This window comes from Notamacropus eugenii, chromosome 1, assembly GCF_028372415.1.
Source record: "Notamacropus eugenii isolate mMacEug1 chromosome 1, mMacEug1.pri_v2, whole genome shotgun sequence".
In the NCBI taxonomy this organism is placed as follows: Eukaryota; Metazoa; Chordata; class Mammalia; order Diprotodontia; family Macropodidae; genus Notamacropus; species Notamacropus eugenii.
Window position 1 is genome coordinate 140,722,042 of NC_092872.1, and position 24,006 is coordinate 140,746,047.

At 37.3% G+C, this 24,006-nt stretch overlaps 1 protein-coding gene across 3 annotated transcripts in view; it reads left to right on the forward strand.

Moving 5' to 3' along the window:
• RFX7 (regulatory factor X7) overlaps positions 1-24,006 on the forward strand; it is a 180,207-nt gene that overhangs the window by 125,690 nt on the left and 30,511 nt on the right. For 2 of the 3 annotated variants that reach the window (XM_072615859.1, XM_072615840.1), the window contains one exon: positions 21,969-22,051. The exons of the other annotated variant lie outside the window; for it this stretch is intronic. In XM_072615859.1, coding sequence (XP_072471960.1) covers positions 21,969-22,051 — 83 coding nt within the window. The remainder of the gene's footprint in view (positions 1-21,968; positions 22,052-24,006) is intronic. 3 annotated transcript variants of the gene reach the window in all.

Here is a 24,006-nt window from a genome sequence, read left to right on the forward strand (position 1 = left end):
GATGAGTCCTGAGTAATAAGGTGCTATTTAAATCAGGTAGCTTTCTTTTGCAAAGGGCTTTACGTGGAGCAGTTGCTTAATGTATATTTTTAATTGAATTACTTAAGTTCTGTAGAGAGTATTTTAGTCATGGTCAGTCATCTTGAAAATTCATACTGTTAGTGGCATGGGAGAGTAGGCATGAGTAAGGATAAAAATCAAATGCCTGTTACTGGGGGAAAATATTTCAAGTGCATACCTTGCTAGTAATGAGTGAAATGTTATCTTCATATGCAAAAAGTATACATATAAAACTGAAGTGATTGAATACTTAGCTGAATACCTGAATGAGACAGATAAATCCTTAATGTTGTTTTAATTGTATTTTTAAACTCAGTATAAAAAAAGTTTTCTTATAAAGTAAAATTCTGTTTTTAAAATTTCACAAGACCACCTAAATTGTTTTATTATAATGAAGTTTTGTCACAGTTAATATATTCCTAGAAATCACATTCCCAGCCTGCAGAGCATGGAGTTTCAGAAACAGCCTATGCCTTGGATATCTGTTGGGAATTAGGAAGTGAAAAGACTTCATTTACTGATTAAGTATATTAAATTCATATGGGCTTCCCAGTAAAAGAAAAGAGGGAGTTATCAACTTCTTTCTCTCCTTGGTTTCTTTTTCCTCACTTATTCTACTCCTCGGCATTTATTTGTTAAGGCTGTTTTGGTGAATGTTAGAGATCCAAGGGAGATTTCTTTTTTTTTTTTTGGCTGACAGAGAAGAATTGGGTATAGCTGAAAGGGTGTTTAAAGTGGGAGGTAAGAGGAGAATAAAGGGTAATTAATTACTACCTGATAGGCTCAAAAGAATCAGGAAAACAGAAACTTGTTCAGTTCTCCAGTTCCCACTTTGTTGCAAGATGTAACCTGGCAGTTTAGTTAAAGCAAACAACTTAAGTGGCTGTTGAACAGGATGGGTTAGGGGAATCTTTTATTCGTTATGATTAGGATATTAAATCTAATATTAACATGACCTAATGAAAGGTAGATCTTATTCTACTTAAACAAGAGGGAATTATAACAAAAAAATCATATCAAGAAATTATTAAGTATCATTTCCCAAACAAATGCATTTTGGTTAAGAGTGAAGAGACTAAAGAAAAACATAACTTTTTTCTTAAAATGACCAGCAGCATTATTTTCTAACTGCTTAAAATAAGCAGACCTTAAATTAAGTCACTGATGAATAGAGACGTGAGGGGACTCCTCCCTTCCCCCCAGGTATAAAGGAATGTTATAGGGACCTAGGAAGAGGCATCACAGTTTGAACTTTAAATCTAGATACATATGTATAAAGCCAGTATAATAATTGAGTATTTCATAGTCCAATTGATTGTAAGCTCCTTTTGAGTTAGAATAGTTTTAGTCATTGTATTTGTATCCTACTGCCTGATATTATACCTAGCACATAACAGAACCTTTAATAAACTTCTTGTTGATTACTTCTCATTATCAATAGTAATATATATAACTACATTTTATATAAATTAAAGCATATTTGTACAAATAAACATATACAGAATGGACCCTGAAACAAGGACTGTATATTTATAGTCCAAGGACCATAGTAAATAAGTGAGGAAAGGCTTATCTACAAATCGACCATGGGATACTTTTTTGTCAGAATTCATGAAATCATGTATTAAGATGTTGCTAGAGTTGTAATCTTAAAGTTTATAAGTTTTACACCTGAACTGTACCTGAGATCCTGGAATACTTTATAACACCTAAATACCCCAAGAAAACGGCAACAGCACCAGCTCAGACCTTCTCTCCAGAAGTCACAAAGCCTAGTCCTAAAGTTGTTGGAAGTCGAGAGGAAATCTGGGAGACTGACCCAACAAAGGAATCTCACCCTGGAAAGCTGTCATGGTGACAGATACACTCAAGACACATCCAAAAGAAGAGAATGACTTCAAATTATCTACAAGCCCAGCCTTTACACACACAGACACGGACACACACACATGCACAGATACACACCCCTTGGGCAAAAACTCAACTAGAATTCCTGGAAGGGATGAAGAAGCTAGAGGTAACTTGGTACAATAAGCCTTGTATAAGCAACAAACTCCCTGAAAATTAGAGTAGATCAATAAGAAACAAATGATTCTGTGAAACAACAAGAAATATTGAAACAAATTCAAAAGAATGAAAAAAATAACAAAATATTTAAGGTATCTCAAGACAACTGACTTGAAAAAAAGAGGAGGAAAAAAAATTAAGACGCATCACACTACTCAGATGCTGTGACTGGAACAAGAGCCTATACATCATGTTTCAAGAAAGCTTAAAAAACAACGCTGCCCAGATCTCTGAAACCAGAGGGCAAAGTAGAAATAAAAAGAATCCACTGGTCACCACCTGGAAGAAATCCCCAAATGGAAACTCCCAGGAACATTATCATCAAATTCAAGAGCTTTACAGATCATAGAAAAGATACAAGCAATGAATTCAAGTACCAAGGAAACCACAGTCAGAACCACATAATATTCAGCAGCCACTGCTCTCATTGAGCAGAAAGTTTGGAATATGATATTCCTGAAGGCAGGGGATAGAGGCTGATAACCAAAAACCCCAGCAAAACTGAGTATAATCCTACAAGGATAGTATATGTGTCTGTGTATACGTACATATGTGTGTGTATGAATGTGTGTATATGTATGTATGTATGTATGTATCTATGTATGTACGTATATATTCCTACAATGAAATAGAAGACTTCCAAGGCTGATGAAAAAGACCAGAGCTATGTAGAAACTTTGCAGTTCAAAATATAAAAAGGTAAATATGAGTGAACTGTTGTAAAGGACTAACCAAGGATAAACTCCTTGTGTTCATGTGATACATGTGTCTTTCTGACATAAAGGGAGTCTACTTAGACAAGGCCTGGGAATGGCTCTGTTATTTTCTTGATGATCCTAAGTGTTGAATGGCAAAAGAGGAATGGTGATGGTGGTTGGTTGTTGATCATAGAGCACAGCACTTTCTCTGAGGTGGGCACGCCATGCTGAGCAGTCCTGTGCCAGTATCTCTCAAGTCACACAATCAATTCCAGAGTTCTTAAGAGAGACCCTGAAATTGTCCCTGTATTGTTTCTTCTGACCACCATGTGAATGCTTGCCCTGTGTGAATTCTTCATAAAATAGTCCATAAGCCTTCATGGCTAACTGTATCAGAAGCCTTGAATACACAAAAGGGAAAAGAAGATTAGAAGAAATTATCTTGCATAATCAGGATGCTCAGGTAGAAATCTTTGCAAATAAGGAATAGAAGTAGTAGACGTGGCTAAAACTTGAAGCCCACCCTCTGAACTGGTTAAAGGAAAAAAGAGTATACCCACAGTTTTGTACAGAAATAACATTGCACTCAACAGGAAAATTGTAGGGAAGAAGGAATAATGGGGAGGACAGATTAAATGAGAAATTAGTGCTAAGCAAAACAAACTTTAAAGATATGCAAAAATATATGTAGCTCTTTAGAGATGGCAAAGAATGGAAATCTGAAGAGGTGCCCATCATTTGGAAAAATGGCTGATCAAGTTATGGTACATAAATGTGTTAGAATACTGTTATAAGGAATACTGTAATAATACGGCGATGGAATACATTATAAGAAATAACAAAGGGAGATAGTTTTGTAGAAATCTAAGAAGACTTCATTAACTGTTGGGAGAGTGAAGCAAGAAGAACCAGGAGAACAATTTATAAATGATGACAGTATGATAGACAAGCAATTTTGAAATAATTAGGAATTCTGATCAGTGCAGTGGCCAACCATGGATTCCAGAGGACTGATGATGAAAAACAGTCCTCGCCTGCTGATAAAGAGATGAAGGACAGTATGCAAAATGAGGGGGTTTTTTTGCACATGGGTAATGTGGACATTTATTTTGCATACCTATCATATTTATAACAAAGCTTTTTCTTTTGTTTTCAGTTGGGGAGGTAGAGAGAAGATAGGTTTTTGCTAATTAAAAATGTATCGTTTTTAATCTAAAACTAAAATTAAATGAAACACAATTTAATATTTAAAGGTACAGTTATTTGTTATGCAGTACATGTTGTAAAGAAGTACAGCATAGGAGAAGATTGAAGATGAAGTGGGAAAGAGAAAACTGAAATAACAGCAATTTCAAAAGGATTATTAAATATAACCCAAGATTGAGATCCTCCTTTGTAAAAAGTGTTGTTCAAGACCAGGATTTAATATCTAAGTTTGGACCCCAGGGTCAAAAATCCATCGAGGCTGTCTAGCTGAAACTGGATTAACCTCTAATCAGCGATCATTCTCGAAATCTTTTTTCCAAAGGTGTTGCGTATTATGCATTGTATTGTGTGATAGCTTCACCTTTTATCAGTCCAGAGGAATTCAAAGCTGAAGCTAGAAGTCAGGCTTGATGCCTAGATTTACAATGAGCAGCCCCTGCTCCCAACCCCTGTGGTTCTTAATGGGCTTTTGAGCGTAGGCTTCCCCTCAGTTCTTCCCCTTCATCTGGTTGTACTTCTCTGTGTGAGGGAAGAGAGGAATAAAGGTAAGTTTTAGGAGGTCAAGAGGATATCCTTACCCATTTACTAGATCTCTAAACAAATCTATAGCTGCTTTTGAGAGCAAGTACATATTTTGTTTGTCTCCTATTGATATTGATCATCTCCCGTAATAATGGAAGTAATATACCAATCTGAGGAGGATCATCAAGACCCACCATAACAAAGAACAAGCCTCTATCCCTCCCCTGAAGGTGAAATCACCTGGCTGTACAGATAATATCCTTCCATGTGTAATTTATAAGGTCAAAATAATTAGTTTCTTTTTAACTCCAGGACTGTCACTGGAACCTGGTCTGTCGTATCTTAGGCAGTCTGCAAACCCATTCAAGATACAAATGACTTCCCTCTTGTTGGCTATTAATTATATTTTCCATTGATTTGGTCTAGTTCACTTTTCATATAAGAGTTTCCTTCAGTACAGTCTCCTTTCCTTTTCAAGTACCTGTGACAATTAGAGAGAGCAGAGATCACAGTTTTGGTTTTGACTTGCCCGTGTCCTTCCCCAACAAACTGAAATCATGAGATGGAACTGCAACTGCAGCTCGTAAGATGCCATTAGCTTCTTTGCTGTCTTTGGTAGGATTCATGGTTAAATGCTCAGAACCAGTCTTAGTAACCAACTCTGACTCAGCTTTGTCAGTCCAGAGTGGTTCAGTGGTTCTCAGTACCCTACCATTCGCAGCTATTTTCAAGACTTGATGGCTGTAAGTACTGGTTTTACCTGTGAGAGAGAGTCCTTCTGGATTGTTTAAAAACATCCCCAATCTACTGGTCATTTTACTTGAAGTAAAGTAATTCGGCTCTCAGGATTCCAAGCCCAGCGGCTTGGTATCAGGAAGACTCATCTTCCTGAATTCAAATCTGGCCTCATACACTAACTAGCTGTGTGACCCAGGACAAATGACTTAACCCTGTTTGTCTCAGTTTCCTCAACTGTAAAATGAGCTGGAAAAGGAAGTGGCAAACCACTCCACTATCTTGGACAAGAAAACCTCAAATGGGATCACAGAGTGTCAGAACATGACAACAATAACAAAATATATATTGCAGTCATGTCATAACTTTTCATTCATGTTTCTTTTCCTCCTTAACCCTGCCACTCCTTCTCCACCAAACCTTCCAATGAAACTAAGTTTGTCAATAAAGTTTAGATCTACAGGTGATGGTAATCATAGATAAGGTTTGAGCATCAAGTTTGTAATCCACAAATTAGTGTCTTTCCTAAATTTAGATTAAACTGTTTGTTGAATATATTTGTTAATTTTCACATTTTTTCTACCTATTCTATAGAAATTGTCTACACAATACTGCTTTCTTTAAAACACTAAAGCAAATGTTGTACATTTAATTCAAGTATAATTCTTTAGATATAACTTGTGAAGCATCCATTGTCTAAGGTGTTTGTCTTAGTGTTCTTGTAGTACTCATTTAACAACATTCAAATGCTAATGTACAAAGTTTATGATTAGAAACACTAACTTTTATACCTCAGTCTGCTGAATTTGGAGTCACTACCCTCCCAGGCTTGTGTATATTTTGCTGAGTGAGCTTTTTTGCATCCCAAGCTTTACTTACCTTTCCATTGGCTGTGACTGTGCCTTCACTCAGGACTCTTTTCTGTTCTTACTCAGTCAGCAGTTTTGTAGCATTCTTGTTTTTCTCTCTTTTCAAATTCCAAGTCCTCCTTCTTCATAAGAGAGAAGAATGAGAGATGTGATTATGACTTTTAACTAAGATGTTTAAAAACCTAGATTAAATGCGGTCCTTCCAATTTTTATAGACTTGTCTTCCACGTCGTTCTTTTCCGTATAGAGTTGCTATTAATTCCGTAATATATAACTTAAATCAACTTATATCCTCCTTACCAACTAATTTTTTTATACATTGCCAAAAAGTTTATGTATTATATCCTTTATTGTTAAACAGAGCATTTTGAAGGAGGAATTACATAAGTTTCTGTATATGTCTTAATCATCAAGTTTCTAGAAGAAAATAAAAAGGCTGAGGATTTATGATAATTATATCAGCCCCCTAAAGCAGGGTTGGGGAACCTGTGACCTCAAAACTGCATGTGGCCTTCTAGGTCCTCTAGTACAGCCGTTTGACTGAAGTGGATTTTGGATTCAAAGGGCTACACTTTGAGGACCTAGAGGGCCACATATGGCCTTGAGACTGCAGGTTCCTTGACCCTGTGCCTAAAGTACCCCCCTCCAACAGGTGTTAGATAATTTTATCCTAACTAATCTTGAGCAGGTAATACAATACAACGTTCTTTAAAAACAGCCACAGCAAATATTAAACACTTAATTCAAGAGTATGAGTCTTTTGATTGCAGTCTTGAAGCATCTGGTACTTCATACTGCTATTCTTATGGGATCATTGTTTCTCCAGGTTTTAGAAAAATTACAGTACCAGACAACCACCACAGAAAAGCAGTCTCTCAAATCTTTGCCTTCTTCTCTTCCTTGTCTATTTAATCCTTTGGAGAACAGTCATAGGATGTAATTGTCAACATAAAGAAGACAAAATTACATTTTGAGAACTTCTCCACTTTTCCACTCTTTTGTAACCCTTCCCATAACTCTGGTTTCTTTACAAATTGCATCAGAAAATGTATCACAGAACAAAGCATTACGAATTTGAACACAAATTGGATTCATTATGCTTGGAATACAGGAAGCTTGTGAAAGAGAGGCATATAGATGCAACTATTCCTGAACCTAAGCAGCGTTTCTTTCGCCTTCTGGATGGACATGGTGTTAGTGTGACCTTGGATCTGATTTGAACAGCAAAGCCATATGTGAAATTTCCTTATCTAAATTCTTGATGGACCTAGAACCACTAACCCCTGACCTTTTTTTAACATGTATGTTAGCCCTGCTTATAGGAACTTCTCCCCTACTACAAAAAAAAAAGACCCTTTTTGATACACAATGATTCCTTCATAGAAAAGGTCCATTGGGTAATAAGGTGATCTGAGGGGCTATCAGAGTCCCTATATAAACAGAACGAATCACTGCAAATTAGCATGCTGGAATTTAGTAAATATGGCCATTCAAACCAGGAATGTGTCACTCCATTCAGACCAAATTGTTGTGTAATGTGGCTACAAACAAGGAGCATTAAACCTCCTCCCGCCCCCGCCTTTAAAACTTCATCAAAGCCTCCATGATATTTCTGTGAGTTGTTTAGAATGACACTTGGTTCTCTGCATTCCTTTCAATAGGCGGACAATTCAGTGATAGTTACTGAGAATAATTTGTGAATATGAACAAATGACATCTCAACCCAAAGTTCATCTAATGAGTACAGCAAATGGTTATTCTCTCAGTTGATCATCTTTGCCACTTACGATATTTGAGTCACAACATTTTGTCCCAGGATCATCTTGGGAAATATTCACATGTCTAAACCATTCTGGTTGAATATTTATTGAATTGAATTAAACTTGTCCTAGAGGAAGTCAGGAACCTTGTTACTGTTTTTTGTCAGGAGTAATATGGTAGACATCTGTCACAGAAAGATTATTTTGGAAGCTGTGTAAAGGATGGCTTAGAAGATGGAGAACCAGGAAAGTGGAAGTATCATTTAGGAAACTATTAGCATATAATAGTCCAGGTGAGAGATGATGTGGATCTGAATGAGTGATAGCAGTGTGACATAAAAGAAGGGGACAAGTACTAGAGATGTAGAGGTAGAATTAGCAACATTTGATAACAGATTGGAAATGAAAAGTGGAGGAAACAGCCAAGGATGACTCTGAAGTTTCTAAGGAAATTTAGAGGAGGAAATTGAGGGAAGAAGGAAATGAATTGAGGCCTGTTATTGGAAGTAGTTAATGAACAGAATACTGGATTTCGAGTCAGAACAATCTGGGTTCAGATTCCACTTCTAACACTAACCAGATGTGGGACCCTGGGTAAGGAATTTAACTTCACTGAGACTCTGTTTACTTATCTATGAAATCTGAATGATAATACTTGTACTACCTGCCCATCAGTAAACATATATTAAGCATATCCTGTGTGCTAGAATTTGTGCTAAGTGTAGATTAGCCTCACACAAGATTGTAATGAGGCTCAAATAAACTAAGGTAAATAAAGTATTTTGCAAATTTTCAAACATTATTTAAGTGTTTACTCTTATTATTTGGGCATGTTGAGTTTGATGTGCATTGAGATACCTAGGTGGAGATGTATAACAAGAATTTGGAGATTGGGTCTAGAGTTCAAAAATGTAGACTTGGGAAGGAATCATCTACATATGATGATACTTAAATCCATAGGAAGGGGAGTCAAGATGGCAGAGTAGAAAGAACCACATACTCTAGCACTTCCTCCACATTTCATAAAATACCTGTAAAGAAAGACTCTCAACAAACTCTAGAGCAGCAGAAGCCACAGAACAATGGAGTGAGGGAGATTTCCAGCCCAGGGTGACCTAGAAGGCCGACGGGAAAGGTCTGTCACACCAGATGTAGAGCCCAGCCCAGCCTGGGCCGTGTGGCACTGGCAGGAGCAGGATCAAAGAAGGCTTTGGGGACAAATCCCTGGCTGCAGCGGTTCCTCAACTCACAGGCGCCAAAGGTCAGCGAGAGGGCTTTTTCACCTAGGTGACAAGGCAGCAGGGTCCTCCCCTAGCCTTGGCCTCATGAGGCAGTAACAGCAACAGCATCCATTTGTGGAGCCCTCTGCCTAAAGCTTCTGGGAGCAGCTGATCTGAATCTCATCCTGGATCCAGGCCAGGGAGTAAACTCCTCTCCCTTTGTGACAGAGATCTTACAGGTCCCTAGAATACACCCTACTCTTGACAAAGCATCCAAAAGTCAAGTAACTGGTTGGGAAAATGCCCCAAAATGGGGAAAAAATAGACTATAGAAAGTTACTTTCTTGGTGAACAGGTATTCTCTTCCATCCTTTCAGATGAGGAAGAGCAATGTTTACCATCAGAGGAATACATAAAAGTCAAGGCTTCTACATCCAAAACCTCCAAAATAAATATGTGATGGTCCCAGGCCATGGAAGAGCTCAAAAAGGACTTTGAAAATCAAGTAAGAGAGATGGAGGAAATATTGGGAAGAGAAATGAGAGAGATGCAAGAAAATCATGAAAAGTGAGTCAACAGCTTGCTAAAGGAGACCCAAAAAAATGCTGAAGAAAATAGCACCTTTAAAAAAAAACTAACTCAATTGGCAAAAGAGGCCCAAAAAGCCAATGAGGAGAAGAATGCTTTAAAAAGCAGAATTAGTCAAATGGAAAAGGAGGTTCAAAAGCTCACTGAAGAAAATAGTTCTTTCAAAATTAGAATGGAACAGATGGAGGCTAATGACTTTATCAGAAACCAAGAAATTACAAAACAAAACCAAAAGAATGAAAAAAGGGAAGATAATGTGAAATATCTCATTGGAAAAACAACTGACCTGGAAAATAGATCCAGGAGAGACAGTTTAAAAATCATGGAACTACCTGAAAGCCATGATCAAAAAAAGAGCCTGGACATCATGTTTCATGAAATTATCAAGGAAAACTGCCCTGACATTCTAGAACCAGAGGGCAAAATAAACATGAAAAGAATTCACCCATCATCTCCTGAAAGAGATCCAAAAAGAGAAACTCCTAGAAATATTGTAGCCAAATTCCAGAGTTCCCAGGTCAAGGAGAAAATATTGCAAGCAGCTGGAAAGAAACAATTTGAGTATTGTGGAAATACAATCAGGATAACACAAGATCTAGCAGCTTCTACATTAAGAGATCAAAGGGCATGGATTATTATATTCCAGAAGTCAAAGAAACTAGGATTAAAACCAAAAATCACCTACCCAGCAAAACTGAGTGTAACACTTTGAGGGAAGAAATGGTCATTCAGTGAAGTAGAGGACTTTCAAGCATTTTTGATAAAAAGACCAGAGCTGAAAAGAAAATTTGACTTTCAAACACAAGAGTAAAGAGAAGCATGAAAAGGTAAACAGCAAAGAGAAGTCATAAGGGACTTTACTAAAGTTGAACTGTTTACATTCCTACATGGAAAGACAATATTTGTAACTCTTGAAACTTTTCTCAGTATCTGAGTAGTTGGTGGGATTACACACACACACACACACACACACACACACACACACACACACAGAGAGAGACAAAAACCACAGGGTGACTTGAATAGGAAGGAATCATATCTAAAAAAATAAAATTAAGGGGTGAGAGAGGAATACATTGGGAGGAGAAAGGGAGAAATTGAATGGGGCAAATTATCTCTTATGGAAGAGGTAAGAAACAGCTTTTCCAATGGAGGGGGAAAAGGGGGAGGTAAGAAGGAAAAAGTGAAGCTTACTCTCATCACATTTGGCTCAAGGAAGGAATAACATGCACATTCAGTTTGGTATGAAAATCTGTCTTACACTACAGGAAAGCAGGGGCGAAGGGGATAAGCAGGGTAGGGAGAGATGATGGAAGGGAGGGCAGTGGGAGGAGAGAGTAATTAGAAGTAAACACTCTTGGGGAGGGACAAGGTCAAAAGAGAGAATAGAAGAAATGGGGGGCAGGATAGGATGGAGGGAAACATAATCTTACACAACATGACTATTATGAAAGTCATTTGCAAAACTACACATATATAGCCTATATTGAATTGCTTGCCTTCTCAGTGGGGATGGGTGGGGAGGGAGAAAGGAAGAGAAGTTGGAACTCAAAGTTTTAGGAACAAATGTTGAGAATTGTTTTTGCATACAAGCGGGAAATAAGAAATAGAGGTAACGGGTGATAGAAATTTATCTTGCCTTACAGGACAAGAGAGAAGATGGGGATAAGAGGAGGGAGGGCACATTGGTGGAAGGGGCAATCAGAATGCAAGGCGTTTCGGGATGGGAAGATGAGGAGAAAATTCGAAACTCAAAATTTTGTGGAAATCGATGTTGAAGACAAATAAATAAAAATTTTAAAAAAATCTATTGGAAGAAATGCAATAGATTGGAAAGGAGAAAAGAAGGGCCCAGTATTAAACCTTAGAAAATACTCATATAAGTGAAGCTTGAATTGTAAAGCATTACCTACTACTCTTACAATCTAATATGTAGTTATATTCTTCTATTGTCATATTATAGTTGTGAGCCAGGACCCTGTTCTGTGCCCTCTTTTCTTTGTCTGTCTGTCTCTCACTGACCTCATCAGTTTGCATGCAATAACCATCTCTACACAGGTAACTTCCAGATTTGTATATAGAGCTCTGATTTTTTTCCTCCTGAATTCCAGTCCAGTATCAACAACTTATATTGGTTATTTCAAACTGAATTTTCCATTGGCACTTCAAACTCAACATATACAGAACAGAATTCATTGTCTTTCCCCTGAAACTCCACTTTTTGTAATTACTCTATTTTTCTTGAAGATATCACCATCCTTTCATTAACTCAGATTTGCAACCTCAGAGTCATCTCTTCCTTGTTTTCCATCACTCAACCATAGCTAAACAGTTGCAAACATAGTAACATTTGGGATAAGAATTCATTATTTGGTAACAATTGGCAAGTCTTTTCATCCTTTTCTGTTCTCTTCCCTCTTACATAGCCACCATCCTGGTTCAGGCCTTCATCATATCTAGCATGTACCGTGGCAATGGCCTCCTAATTGTTCTTTTTGCCATCTCTTTCCCTTCTCCAGTCCATCCTCCACAGAGCTGCCAAAGTGATTTTCCAAAAGTACATTATAACAACATCATTCCCCTGTTTAGTAAACTCAGCTGGCTCCCTCTTGCCTCTAGAATAAAGTGTAGACCTTTTTGTTGAGTTATTTAAAGCTCTTCCCAACCTCCTTTCAATATACCTTTTGAGTTTATTCCCCTTCCTGGATTCTACCATCCAAACCAACTTGTTTCTGTTCCTCACAGAGAACACTCATCTCCCATCTCAGTGCCTTTGTACTAGTTGTTCTCCATACTCAAATTGCATTCTCCTTTTCTCTTCCTCTTAGGAATTTTTAATTTCCTTCATAAATCTCAGGATAAATGCTCCCTACACAAAACTTTTTCTATTAGTGCTAACCGTATGTGTGTGTATACACACACTCATACATACACATACACACTCATATTTTTTTTACATATACTTATATGTCTCCCCTGATAGAATGTAAGCTTCTTGAAAGCCAGGATTGTTTCATTTTTGTCTTTGTATCCTCAATGCCTAAAAAGTGTGTGGCACATGGTGGGCACTGTTGGTTGAGCTATGAATTGGGCCAGCCATCCTGAAAACAGCTTGGAAAAATGACCTGAAAGCTGCTCAGTTGTGCATGCCCTTTGACCCAGTAATGTCCCTACTAGCCCTATACCAAATGGTCAAAGAAGGAAGTAAAACACATAGATGCAAAAATATTTATAGCAGCTCTTTTTTTTAGCAAGAAAGAACTAGAAGCTACTAGGGTGCTTGTCAATTGAGGAATGGCTAAACAAATTATGGTATGTGAATTATAGTGGTATAATATGAATTGTACTGTAAGAAACAATGAGAGGCATGGTTTCTGAGAAACCTGGGGAGATTTTTATGAACCGATGCAGAGCTAGTAGAACTCTTTATAGAATAACAATCATATTATAAAGACAAACTTTAAAAGACTTAAGAACTCTAATCAGTACATACTTCTAGAGGATCAGTGATGAAGCATGCTACCCAGCTCCTGACAGAGTGGTGATATATTCAGGATGGAGTATGAGAAATATATTTTTGTATGTGGATAATGCAGGAATTTATTTTCCTTGACTGTCCATTTGTTATGGGAATGTGATTTTTCTTTTTCTCTTTCGGTAAGTTGGGGAGAAGAGACAGTGAATGTTTGTTGAAAAATAAAAGCTAAAAAAATAAAATGCCTGCTATATAAATGGCATTGTGTTAGATGCTGGAGGTAGTATCAAATTAAAAGAGTAGTTTACAAATACTCAAAGGGAAATCAAGGTAGAGGAAAGCAGACACAAGTGGGAGGCTGGAGGAAATAGAAGATAGAGAAAGCCATGAGGGAGGAAGAAGCATTTGAATTGAATCTCAAAAAGAAACAAGGTTTTTGAGAAGTAAAAATTAAATAGTATGGGAATTGGCTTGTGCAAATCCATGAAGGCCAGAGATAGAATATTGAGTTCAAGGAACAGCTAGTAAGCTGGTTTGACTTATTATGTAGAATTCACAAAGGGGGATATTATAAAATAAGGCTGCAGAGGTAGGTGGGAGCCATATTGTGGGATACCTTAAATTCTAAACAAAGGGATAAACTGGTCAAACCTGTGTCTTAGGAAGTGTATTGGAGCAGCTATATAGAGTTTGAATTAGAAGCGAGGGATGGGGGGGAGACAGCTGGAAAGAAACTATTAAAATAGGGCCTGAACTGTAGTGATAACTATGAATAGAGAGAGAAGTGATAAATAGAAGAGGTATTTTGGACATAGAACTGAGGATACCAGGCACCTGGTTAGATTTGTGAGTAGAGGAGAGAGGAGTTAACGATGACTCCAGAGTTGTGAACCTGAGAGACTGGTGCCCTTACCAGAGCCTGAGAGGGAAGATTGGAGAGGAGAAGTAAGGCTAGTGGGAAAGGGAAGTTCTGTTTGGATTAAATTGCATGTGAGGTGTCAGCAGCAAGGAGCTGAGGAAGCATGTCGGTTTTAGAAGGGAGACTGGAGTAACCGAAAGTCCACTGGCATTTATTAAGTTTCTGTTGCATACCAGTCACCATGCTAAATGCTGAGGAGGCAAAGAAAGACAAAAACCACTCAACAGTCTTACAAATTGGAACCTGTGACCTTGAGACCACATGTGGCCCTATAGGTCTTCAGGTGTGGCCCTTTGACTGAATCCAAACTTCACAGAACAAATCCCTTAATAAAAGAATGTGTTCTGTAAAACACCAAGGACCTAGAAGGCCACATGTGGCCTGGAGCCCTCAGGTTCCCCATCCCTGGGCTAGACATATATAAATTTGGGAGTCATCTACATATATATGATAGAGGAGTTCATGTTAGTAGATGAGATCTTCAACAGATATTCACAGGAGATGTCCCAAAATAGAATTCTAGGACACATGTGCTAATGAGGCAAAAAATAGATGGTGATCTTGAAAAAGAGTATGAGAATGAGTAGCCGAAGAAGTAAGAGAACCGGGAAAGAGCAAGAGTATAGCAGTCAAAGGAGGAGACTGTCCAGTCTATCAACAGTCGTTGATTAAGCACCTACGGTGTGCCAAGCACTGAACTAAGCATTAGGGATACAAAGGAAGGCAAGGAACTCCTGTTCTAAAAGAGGATACAACATTCAAACAACTGTGTACAAATGATATATAAATTGGAAATAATAGAAGGAAGACACTAGCATTAAGGGGGAATCAGGGATGCCTTGTTATAGAAAATGGCATTTTAACTGGAACTTGAAGGAAGCTAGGAAATTCACGAAGCAGAAATGAGGAGCGGGGGAGCCTTCCAGGCGCAAGAGATAGCCAGTGAGTGAAAGTACTTGGAGTCTGGACATGAATGAAGTATCACTGGACTGCAGAGTGAGTGGCAAAGAGTAAGGTGCTAAGGGCAATTCCCTGATGTCTCTAGAAAAATGGGAGGGGGTGAAAAGTTGTGAGAGGCTTTCAATGCTAAACAGAGGACTTCATATATGATTGTAGAGGAAATAGGGAGCCACTGGAGTTTATTGAACGGGAGTGTGTGACATGGTCAGATCTGTGCTTTACGAAGAATAAATTCACAGCTGAGTGGAACATGAACTGGAATGAGGAAAGACTTGAGGCAAAGAGAGATCAAAGAGAAGAGTACTGCAATAAATCCAGGTATGAGGGTGATGAGAACCTGGAGTAGGGTGCTGGCAGTGCCAAAGGAGGGAGAAAGGGGCTTATAGGGGACATGTTAGAAAGGTGAAACCCACAGGTTGTCTAGTTCTGAACTTGTCTAGTTCAGAAGGCTATATATATACCTAGATGTGAAACAGCCCAAGAAAGTATTTGTAAACTCAGTACCCAAATTAACGAGTCAAGTATTTCTTGAACATCTACTGTGTTCTCAGCATTGCTTTGGATTCTGGAATTCCAGGTATAAAAAATGAAATAGTCTTTGCTCAACAAAAGGAGCTTATGTTATCCTGGAGAAGACAAGTACAAGTATAAATCGAATAAATACAGATTTATACAAAACAGTTTCTCAGAGGGAGTTGGGATGAAGGGCACTAGTAAGGAGAAAACAGAATTGTGTGGATGGTGTCTATTGGGGAAGTTTTCCCAGGCTTGAGATTTGAGTTATCTTTGAAAAAGTAAAAGAGGCTAATGGGAGTGGTGGAGGGGGAGGGGAATTTTTTTTTTAAGGGAACTATTCCATATTAAATAGAGGCTCAAAGCAGGGATTGAGAAAGTTGAGGAAAATTCATCAAAATATAAATTTGGTCCAAGTGGAGGGTCTGTGTGAGAAATCAAAAGAAGACACAGGATATCCATCTGGAGAATCTTGAATGTTAAGTGGCAGTTCAGTTCAATAAAGTTTTTAAGTATCTATTACATGCAAGGCAATAATTCCAGGCCCTGGAAATACAAGGGAAAAATGGAATCTCGTCTCTGATCTTGCATTCTGGCAGTTTGGAATTAATATGATAGACATTAAAAAATACTCATTTTTTAATGAGAGCTTTATGAAAGTTAGGTTTGAAAAATATTCTTCTACTAGCCAGGTAAACATTGAAAAATTTGAAAAGATGAGTTAGCCTTGTACCTCTAGAAGACAGCTCACAAAATCAGAATAGAAAGGGATTTCAAAGGCCATCTAGTTCAAACCATTTATGAACAAGAGTCCCTTCTACAACTTTTCTCTACTGAGGAGGAGCCCACTGTATCCTAAGTCTACATATTAAACTTGTTGATAGATCTCTACCTTGGAAAGTATAGCAAGTTCTGAATTGTTGGGAGTAGACACACAGGATCCTAAAATTAAAGCAAGAAGTATCCTTCAGGTCATCTAATATAACCTCTAATTTTACAGATGGGGAAACTGAGACCTAGAGAAGTTAAATGACTTGCCCAAAGTTATATAAATGGTGGGTGGCAATCACAGGATTTAAATTTAGACTTTCTAACATCAGATCCACCATTCTGTCCATTGTTCCATGCTTCCACTCTAAATGTTAGGCTTCTTTCCCTTAGATCAGACCTAAATCTGTGTCTGCAGTTTTCTGTCCATTGTTCCATATTCTGTTTGCTAAGGTAAATTAAATGCACCTTGCCTCTTTCTCTAGCCTTTCATATACTTGAAAACAGATAGCATGTTCCATTCCCCAGGCTAAACATCCCAAGTTCCAGCCAGCCTTCATATGACATGTCCTTGAAAACGATAATGTAGCAAAGTTGATACATACTAGAGTTGAAGTTAAGAAGACCTTGGTTCAACTAGCTGCATGACAAGGGGAAGATACTCAGAGTCTCAGTTTCTCCAGCAGTAGAATAAAGATGATAATACTTGTACTTAGCTTTACTGAGTTGTTATGGGGCTCAAATTAGGATGATGTATGTCATGTACTTTGCAATTCTCAAAGTACTCTATAAATAAGAGTGATTTATTTTATTATTATTGAGGACCTTTATTATCCTGATAACCCTGTGGGTACTTTTCAGCTTATCAATGGCTTCCCTAAAATGTACCCCTCAGAATTATACTGAGTATTCCTGCTGTTATATATCCGAAGTGTGCAGTACAGTGGAATTATCACCTTCCTCCTCTTGGATGCTGAGAGAACATTGTTATTTAGGTTGTCATGTCTTTAGTGATGTTGATCTGGCATTCAACTCACTTTCCAAAAGAATTATCCAAGTATAGTTGTCACAAGTAAGAACTACAAATGTGCTTGGAGAGGAAGAGAAACATCCAATAGACAAAAATAGGGAAAGTGTTATTATGATTTGGTAATGTACTTTTGAAAGGATGACATAAAAAGCAAAAGACTTAAGAAACAACACAGTTTAGGGTACATATGCAGCGAATTATCTAAGTGGATAGCTTGCTGGACACTTCATAATCAAGAAGACTTAAGTTCAAATCCAGTCTCAGGCAAGTGTGCTAGCTCTGTGACTTTGGACAAGGCATTTAACTTTGTAAACTTCATTTTTTTTATCTGTAAAATGGAGATAATAATAATAACACCGACTTCCAGAGTTGTTGTGAGGATAAAATGAGAAAATATCAAGTGCTTTGCAAACTTTAAAGCACTGTATAAGTTATAGCTATTATTATCTGTGACTGTATTATGATCACAACTTTGGGAAGGGGCAAACGCTTTTTAATTGTTGATAGGGGATGCAAAGATGCATGCAGTTTTTGACATGTTTGTTAACTTTGAGATACTGATATAACATTCAAATGTAAATCTCAGAGTCAAGTTAAATGAGTAATGGGACATAGTCACATATGTGACTCAGTAAAAGATCTAGTCCCTTGACTGGAGACTTAAAAGGAGAAGACAGTGGACAGAGAGACTCTAAAAAAGGAAATTTTTACAATAACAATTACAAATTATCCCAGTGATGAAGAAATGGTCAGAGTATCAGGAAATAAGTGTAGATGACCCAGGTTTTCTCCACTGGGGGTTGGATTTTAAAAGAATATGTTTAAAAGATGGAAAGAAGATCACATAAGGACCAAGGCTAAAAATGTCATTGAACTGCAACGTCCTTCAAGCAAAAAAAGGACTGAGGCTTTAGAAAAATACTATACACAATTTAAAAGGGTTTATTACCGCTGGAGAAACAAATAGAAAAGGAATAACCTCACTGTTCTTCCTAACCTGCATACAGCTTTCTACCTGTTTTCTTTATTATGATAACTGTAATGAAATCAATACTACCCCTCCAGGAGGAAAAGATATTTGAATGAGTCCTCTTTTGTTCTGCTCACCATCTCTGTGATTTTCCAGTCCAAAAAGCCCTTCCTCAGCCTCTCTTCCTCTCTATGTGTTTCTCCCTGCCCCCCCTACTTTCCTTAAAATATTAGCTTCTGGAGAGTAGGAACCACCTGCTTTTGTATGTGTACTCCCAGTGCTTAGCATGTAATAAATGGTTCATCAATACTTTTTCACTCATTCAATACATAATTACTCCTCTTTTATTTTATTTTCCTAGTCTGTCAGAAAAATCTACAAGCCAAAAGGTAAAAAACAAACACTAATTAAGAAGGTGTCAAAGGTGCAGAGGTATTAAAAAAAAACAAAACCCAGTTGGCTTCTTTATATGAGTTCTAGTCTTTTGAGTTAAGGAATTATATCTCAAAGTGCTAATGGAACATGGAGACATAATCACTGAGACTGTCAGCATCCTTTAAGGAGTTATGGATTGTGGGAGAAGTGCTAAAGATTGAAGATTGACTTTGACTAGAAACTATAGACCAGTAAGATGGTCTGGCAAAATTCTAGAATAAGTGACTGAACAGATCATTTGTGAACATCTAGAAAGTGAAACTGTGATCACTAGGATATGATATAGGTTTTTTTAAAAGTCTTGAACTAACATTTTTTCCTTTTCTCATAGTGTTATTAGATTGATCATTTCGATTGTAAACTTATTAGAGTTTAAGCTCCTTGAGGGCAGGAGTGATCCTTTGGTTCTTTTTGTATCCCCAGTGCTTAGCTCAGCTGGCATATAGTAGCCACAATAAAGGTTTCTTAAATTGATTGAGTAAATGATGAACTCTGGATTTCAGCAAGTTATTTGTCATTCTCTTCTGTAGTTAGAGAAATGGTGGAAAGATGTGGGCTAGATGAGAGTATAACTAGGGGGATTCATAACTGGTTCAATAATAAGAAAATTGTGGTGCTGTGGAAATAGCATTGGATTTGAAATTAGAGGACTTGTGTTCAGATTCTATCTCTGTCATTTACTACCTGTGTGGTATATTACTTTTCATTTTCTGTATCTTGAAAATGACATGGGGGGAGGGAGTTGAATTAAATATTCTCTTAAGATTGCTTCCGGGTCTAAATGTGTGGTCCTGAGAAGTGAAGATTGTTAATTAATAGCTCCTTGTCAAGTCGAAAGGATGATTCTAATTGTTACCCTATGCTGTACAACAGTTTTATCATTTATTTGAATGATAGAAACCATACTTAATCAGTGCTGCATATGGCACAGTGCTGGAAAATACTCCAACAGCATTAGGATCCAGAAAATTTTTCATGGGATGGAACAGTGGAGCAAAGCTAAGATAATAACATTCTGTAGAGCTATATTTAAAGTTAAATTTAGCCTTAGGTTCAGGTATCCCCAAACAAGGGCCAGGTGTTATTACAGCATTTATGGGGTGGGGGGATGAGATAAGGATTTATTTGACCACAAGCTAAATGTGATTTAATAATGAGGGACAAATGCCAAGGCAACTTCAATTTAGATTGAATTAAGAGATTAAAGTATCTAGAACTAGGAGGTAGTGATCTTATGGGCTGATCAGACCACACCTGGAGTGTTATGAGCAGTGCTATGTACCATAGTTTTAGATGAATATTTACTACCTGAAGGGGATGATCAGTATAGTAGAAAGACTTAGTTAAACCATATCACATGAAAAGTAGTCAAAGAATTAGAGATATTTAGCTTGTAGAAGAAATCCAGGGGGAATACAACATAGCTCTCTTTGTTTTAAGGGCTTTTGTGTGGAGAAAATTTTGACTTATCCCATATATCTTCAGAAGGCAAACCAAGGTTAGTAGATAGAAGTTAGGTGGAGACAGATTTTGACCAAGTAATTGAAGCTTATTCCAACTACTTACAGCAAACTAAAAGTGGAATGGGCTGCTGCGTGAAGGGCTAATTTTCTATTACTCAGAGTGTTTAAGCAGAAGCTGTATGATCTGATGGGAATATTGGACAGAGGATCACTAGAATGTAGAAAGTCAGACCACAGAATCCATAAAACCCTTTTATTGCCCTGTGGATAACTGAAACTATAGGATTGGGAAAAGATGAGCCGGTCAGGAATGGAAATATTTTGGGAATCAAAAGTGGTAGTAGTTTAAAGCCTTCTGGGTGGATGTATTCTTCGAGAGAATTAGTTGTCTGACATATTTTTCTATCCTGAATACCTCATTAATTGGATTACTTTTTTATGGAGGTGTAAGAGGTTGTGTGACCTAGTGAATTAGTGGACTGGCATTGGTGTCAGGAAGAGCTGCCTTCAAATCTTACCTCTGTCACACTGTCTGTATGATCATAGGCATGTTTTTGAACCTTTCAGTGCATGTTACCTTGTCTATAAAATAAGGGGCTTAGACTTGATTGCTAAAACTATTTGCTACAGGTGAGTAGATCAAGGAAAGGAATTTCCTGTCTATAGAAGTTCCTCTCATTGACCAAAACAGTTTTGGACACCCACCATCCCCGCAAAACGACAAAGAAACTCGTACAACCGTGAACTCCAAATCATTCAGACTCATTAATTGTATTGTTTTATTATATTGAATGTTACCAATAAATATGGGTTACCATATCTTAAATATATGATTATTCTTGTTTTATTGTGATTTATTAACTAGAATTTGAACTGTAATTGATGCTGTTTGATAATATTATGAACTAGAAAAAATCAAAATAATGAGGACAAAAGAGGCATCTTAAAAGAAAAATGCAATTAAATTCATTTTCAGTCAAGGTAGTATAGCTGTAGAGAAGCAATAGCCAACAACCTATCAGATTGCCATGCATGGGATAGTTCTAAGGCCAACTGCAGGTCTCTGGCAGGCACTATAAATAGTCATTATAGCTAAGAATTGAAGAACAATCTTTAAATGTTCATAGAGTCAAAAGAATTGTTGGTCTGGTCTCCCTTCAGTCTTTTCAGCTATCACAGGTATCTTACATCTGTGAAAATGATAAATCACATGACAGAATTTTAAAGTTAGAAGGGTAAAACATTAGTGTAAAACATTTACTTCAACCCACCCCCCCCACCTCCCACCCCACCCGTTTTACATATGAAATGTGTCCAGGTTCACACAACTACTTAGTGCACAATCAGGACTGCAGTCTCAGTTTCCTACCTCCCAATCCAGTGCTTTTTTCCACTACACTATGCACATGGCCTCTTTTTGAATACAGTAAATTGTAGGAAATAGTGTTGTTTAAAGCTTTGCTGTATCATAGCATTTATTCTGGTAATCTGAGCAACAATAACAAAGTTTCTGCTTGATCTGACCTTTTCTGTAATTACTCAGTGAAGCAATTTAGTTTGACTATGGAACAACTTACAGAATGAAAAACTCTTAAGTAGTTTTTTTGTTTGGAGTAATTTTGATTGCTAATTGTTTTAGGGAATTGGTTAGCTTGTTTAGAAATGTATTGTTTTTTAAAAATATTTTCCTCTTTAATCCTTTATAACTAGCAAGAAGTTGAGAAGTTTACAGACCTAGAGAAACTCTACCTCTACCTTCAGCTGCCTTCTGGTCTCAGCAATGGAGAGAAAAGGTATATATATTTTCTTGGTCTCTGACATTAGTGAAAAATACAGACAGTCCTCCATTTTTGTCATAATATATTTGTGAACTCTGTCTCAGAAAATACTTGGGGAACAAGATCATTTTAAATACTTATACAGTTGTTACTTTAGTAAAAATCCTGTATTCTTCTCTACCAAAAGGTGTTTGTACATAGGTAAAGGTAAATACTTACTTTGGCTTTATTCTAGAGATAAGATGCTACACCTTTGGTCATTTTTGAAAATTGGAAACCACAGATAAGCAGATAACTGTGATAAGGAATGAAATATAGGAAGGTTGCCTTTTTTTTAGGTTTCTCATTTAAATGGAAGTTGCAGTATACAAGTGCTGCTGTAAGTTAAGGATAAATTCCAAGTTCTTTCTGATTTTCTGTTTACTTCCTAAATACTTGAATGGATTTATGGGCTTGTTGATGTCCTTGAGCCAGTTAGATTATCCTTGTCTTCAGAGTGCTGGGTAATTCGCATTCATTCTCTTCCAACATCACACATTAATATATTGTCTTATTTTATCTTTGAAAGTGTTGGCCAGAAAATTTTGGAGGGAGTGTGCAGCAACTGCTGTGGTTAAAAAATTCTGTTTTAAGATCAGAAATAAAAAAGGTTTTCTGCCCCTTCTGGTTAGGCTCAGGAACCTTGCCTTGGAGCTATAACCAATCTGCTTCTAACATTCACTTTAAAGTTGTATCTTCATGTGACCTTAATGCAACTATGAATCACTAGATTAGCCTCACCAAGGAAGTACCATTACTAAGATCTTTGCCATTTTCTAAATCTGATTGTGGAGTCTAGTTAGATTATTCTGCGCCTGCTCTAGAAACCTAGAAATTCAGGTAAAAGCTCTTAAAGATACTCTGCTGTGGAGGAAAGGAAAGTGGGTAGGAGAGGGGAGCTTGTCCTATAAGCCCATGTGATTTTAGCATTTAAAACATATAGATACTATGGCAGAGGTGACAAAGTTGGGCTTTGTGCAGCTCATAAACAAATCGGATGAAACCAGATTAAAATATAATTAGAAAATGTTTAACAAAATAAAATTACAGTACAACACAGATAGTGTTAATTTGTGGTTTTCTACCTATTTGAGTTTGATGCCACTGCTCTATGACATATCCAATTTTCACCCAAGTATAGGTTTACCAGGATACCAGGACCAAAATAGATGTTTCCTTTCATGAAAGATACTTGTTCGTCAAAGGAGTTGAGAACATTTGGCACAAAAAAAGGGCTAGTTGTCTCTGTGCCTCTCCATTCAAGTCTTCTCATGCTTTTATTTGGTGTTTAGGTGTCTCTGGGTTCTTGAAGATTATGCCAGCTTCTGAGGTTGGAAAGTTTTTGAGAATAGACCTAATGAAAGACTTTATGCCTTTTATTCAAGTAACAGCCTAGTCAAGTTGTAGAAATATACCAGTTTGAATGGAGAATGATGATGTTTTCTGTCACCACATTCTTAAGACATTCTTAAGTTTCATATGTATTATAAATGGAGTACCCACAGCAACAGAATTACAGATCCTCGAAGTACCACTGTGGACAAATGTCTGACCTTTACAATTGTTGTTCTGGAAAGGGTCACCTTTCAAGAGAAGCTGAAGATCCCTTCAACTTGTGATACTAGAAATAAGGCAGCTGTGATCAAAGAGGCCCAGGAATGTAAAGCTTCCCATCCCTCAAATTCCAAATCTCTGCAAGGTCAATAAAATGCCTAGCCATGATGGGCCCTATATCTGAAGAGACCTAGCCCTTTGCTTCTATTAATATGTGTAGTTCTCTAAGAATGAGGTCAAACAGACCTTAAAAAAAATCTCAATATCCTCAAGCATAAAATGGTATTCCATTTCAAACCTAATTTCTCATGAGGAAAGGAGATTGGCTTATGACATTCCTGAAGTTAACATTTTATTCGTATAAACCTGAGCATTCG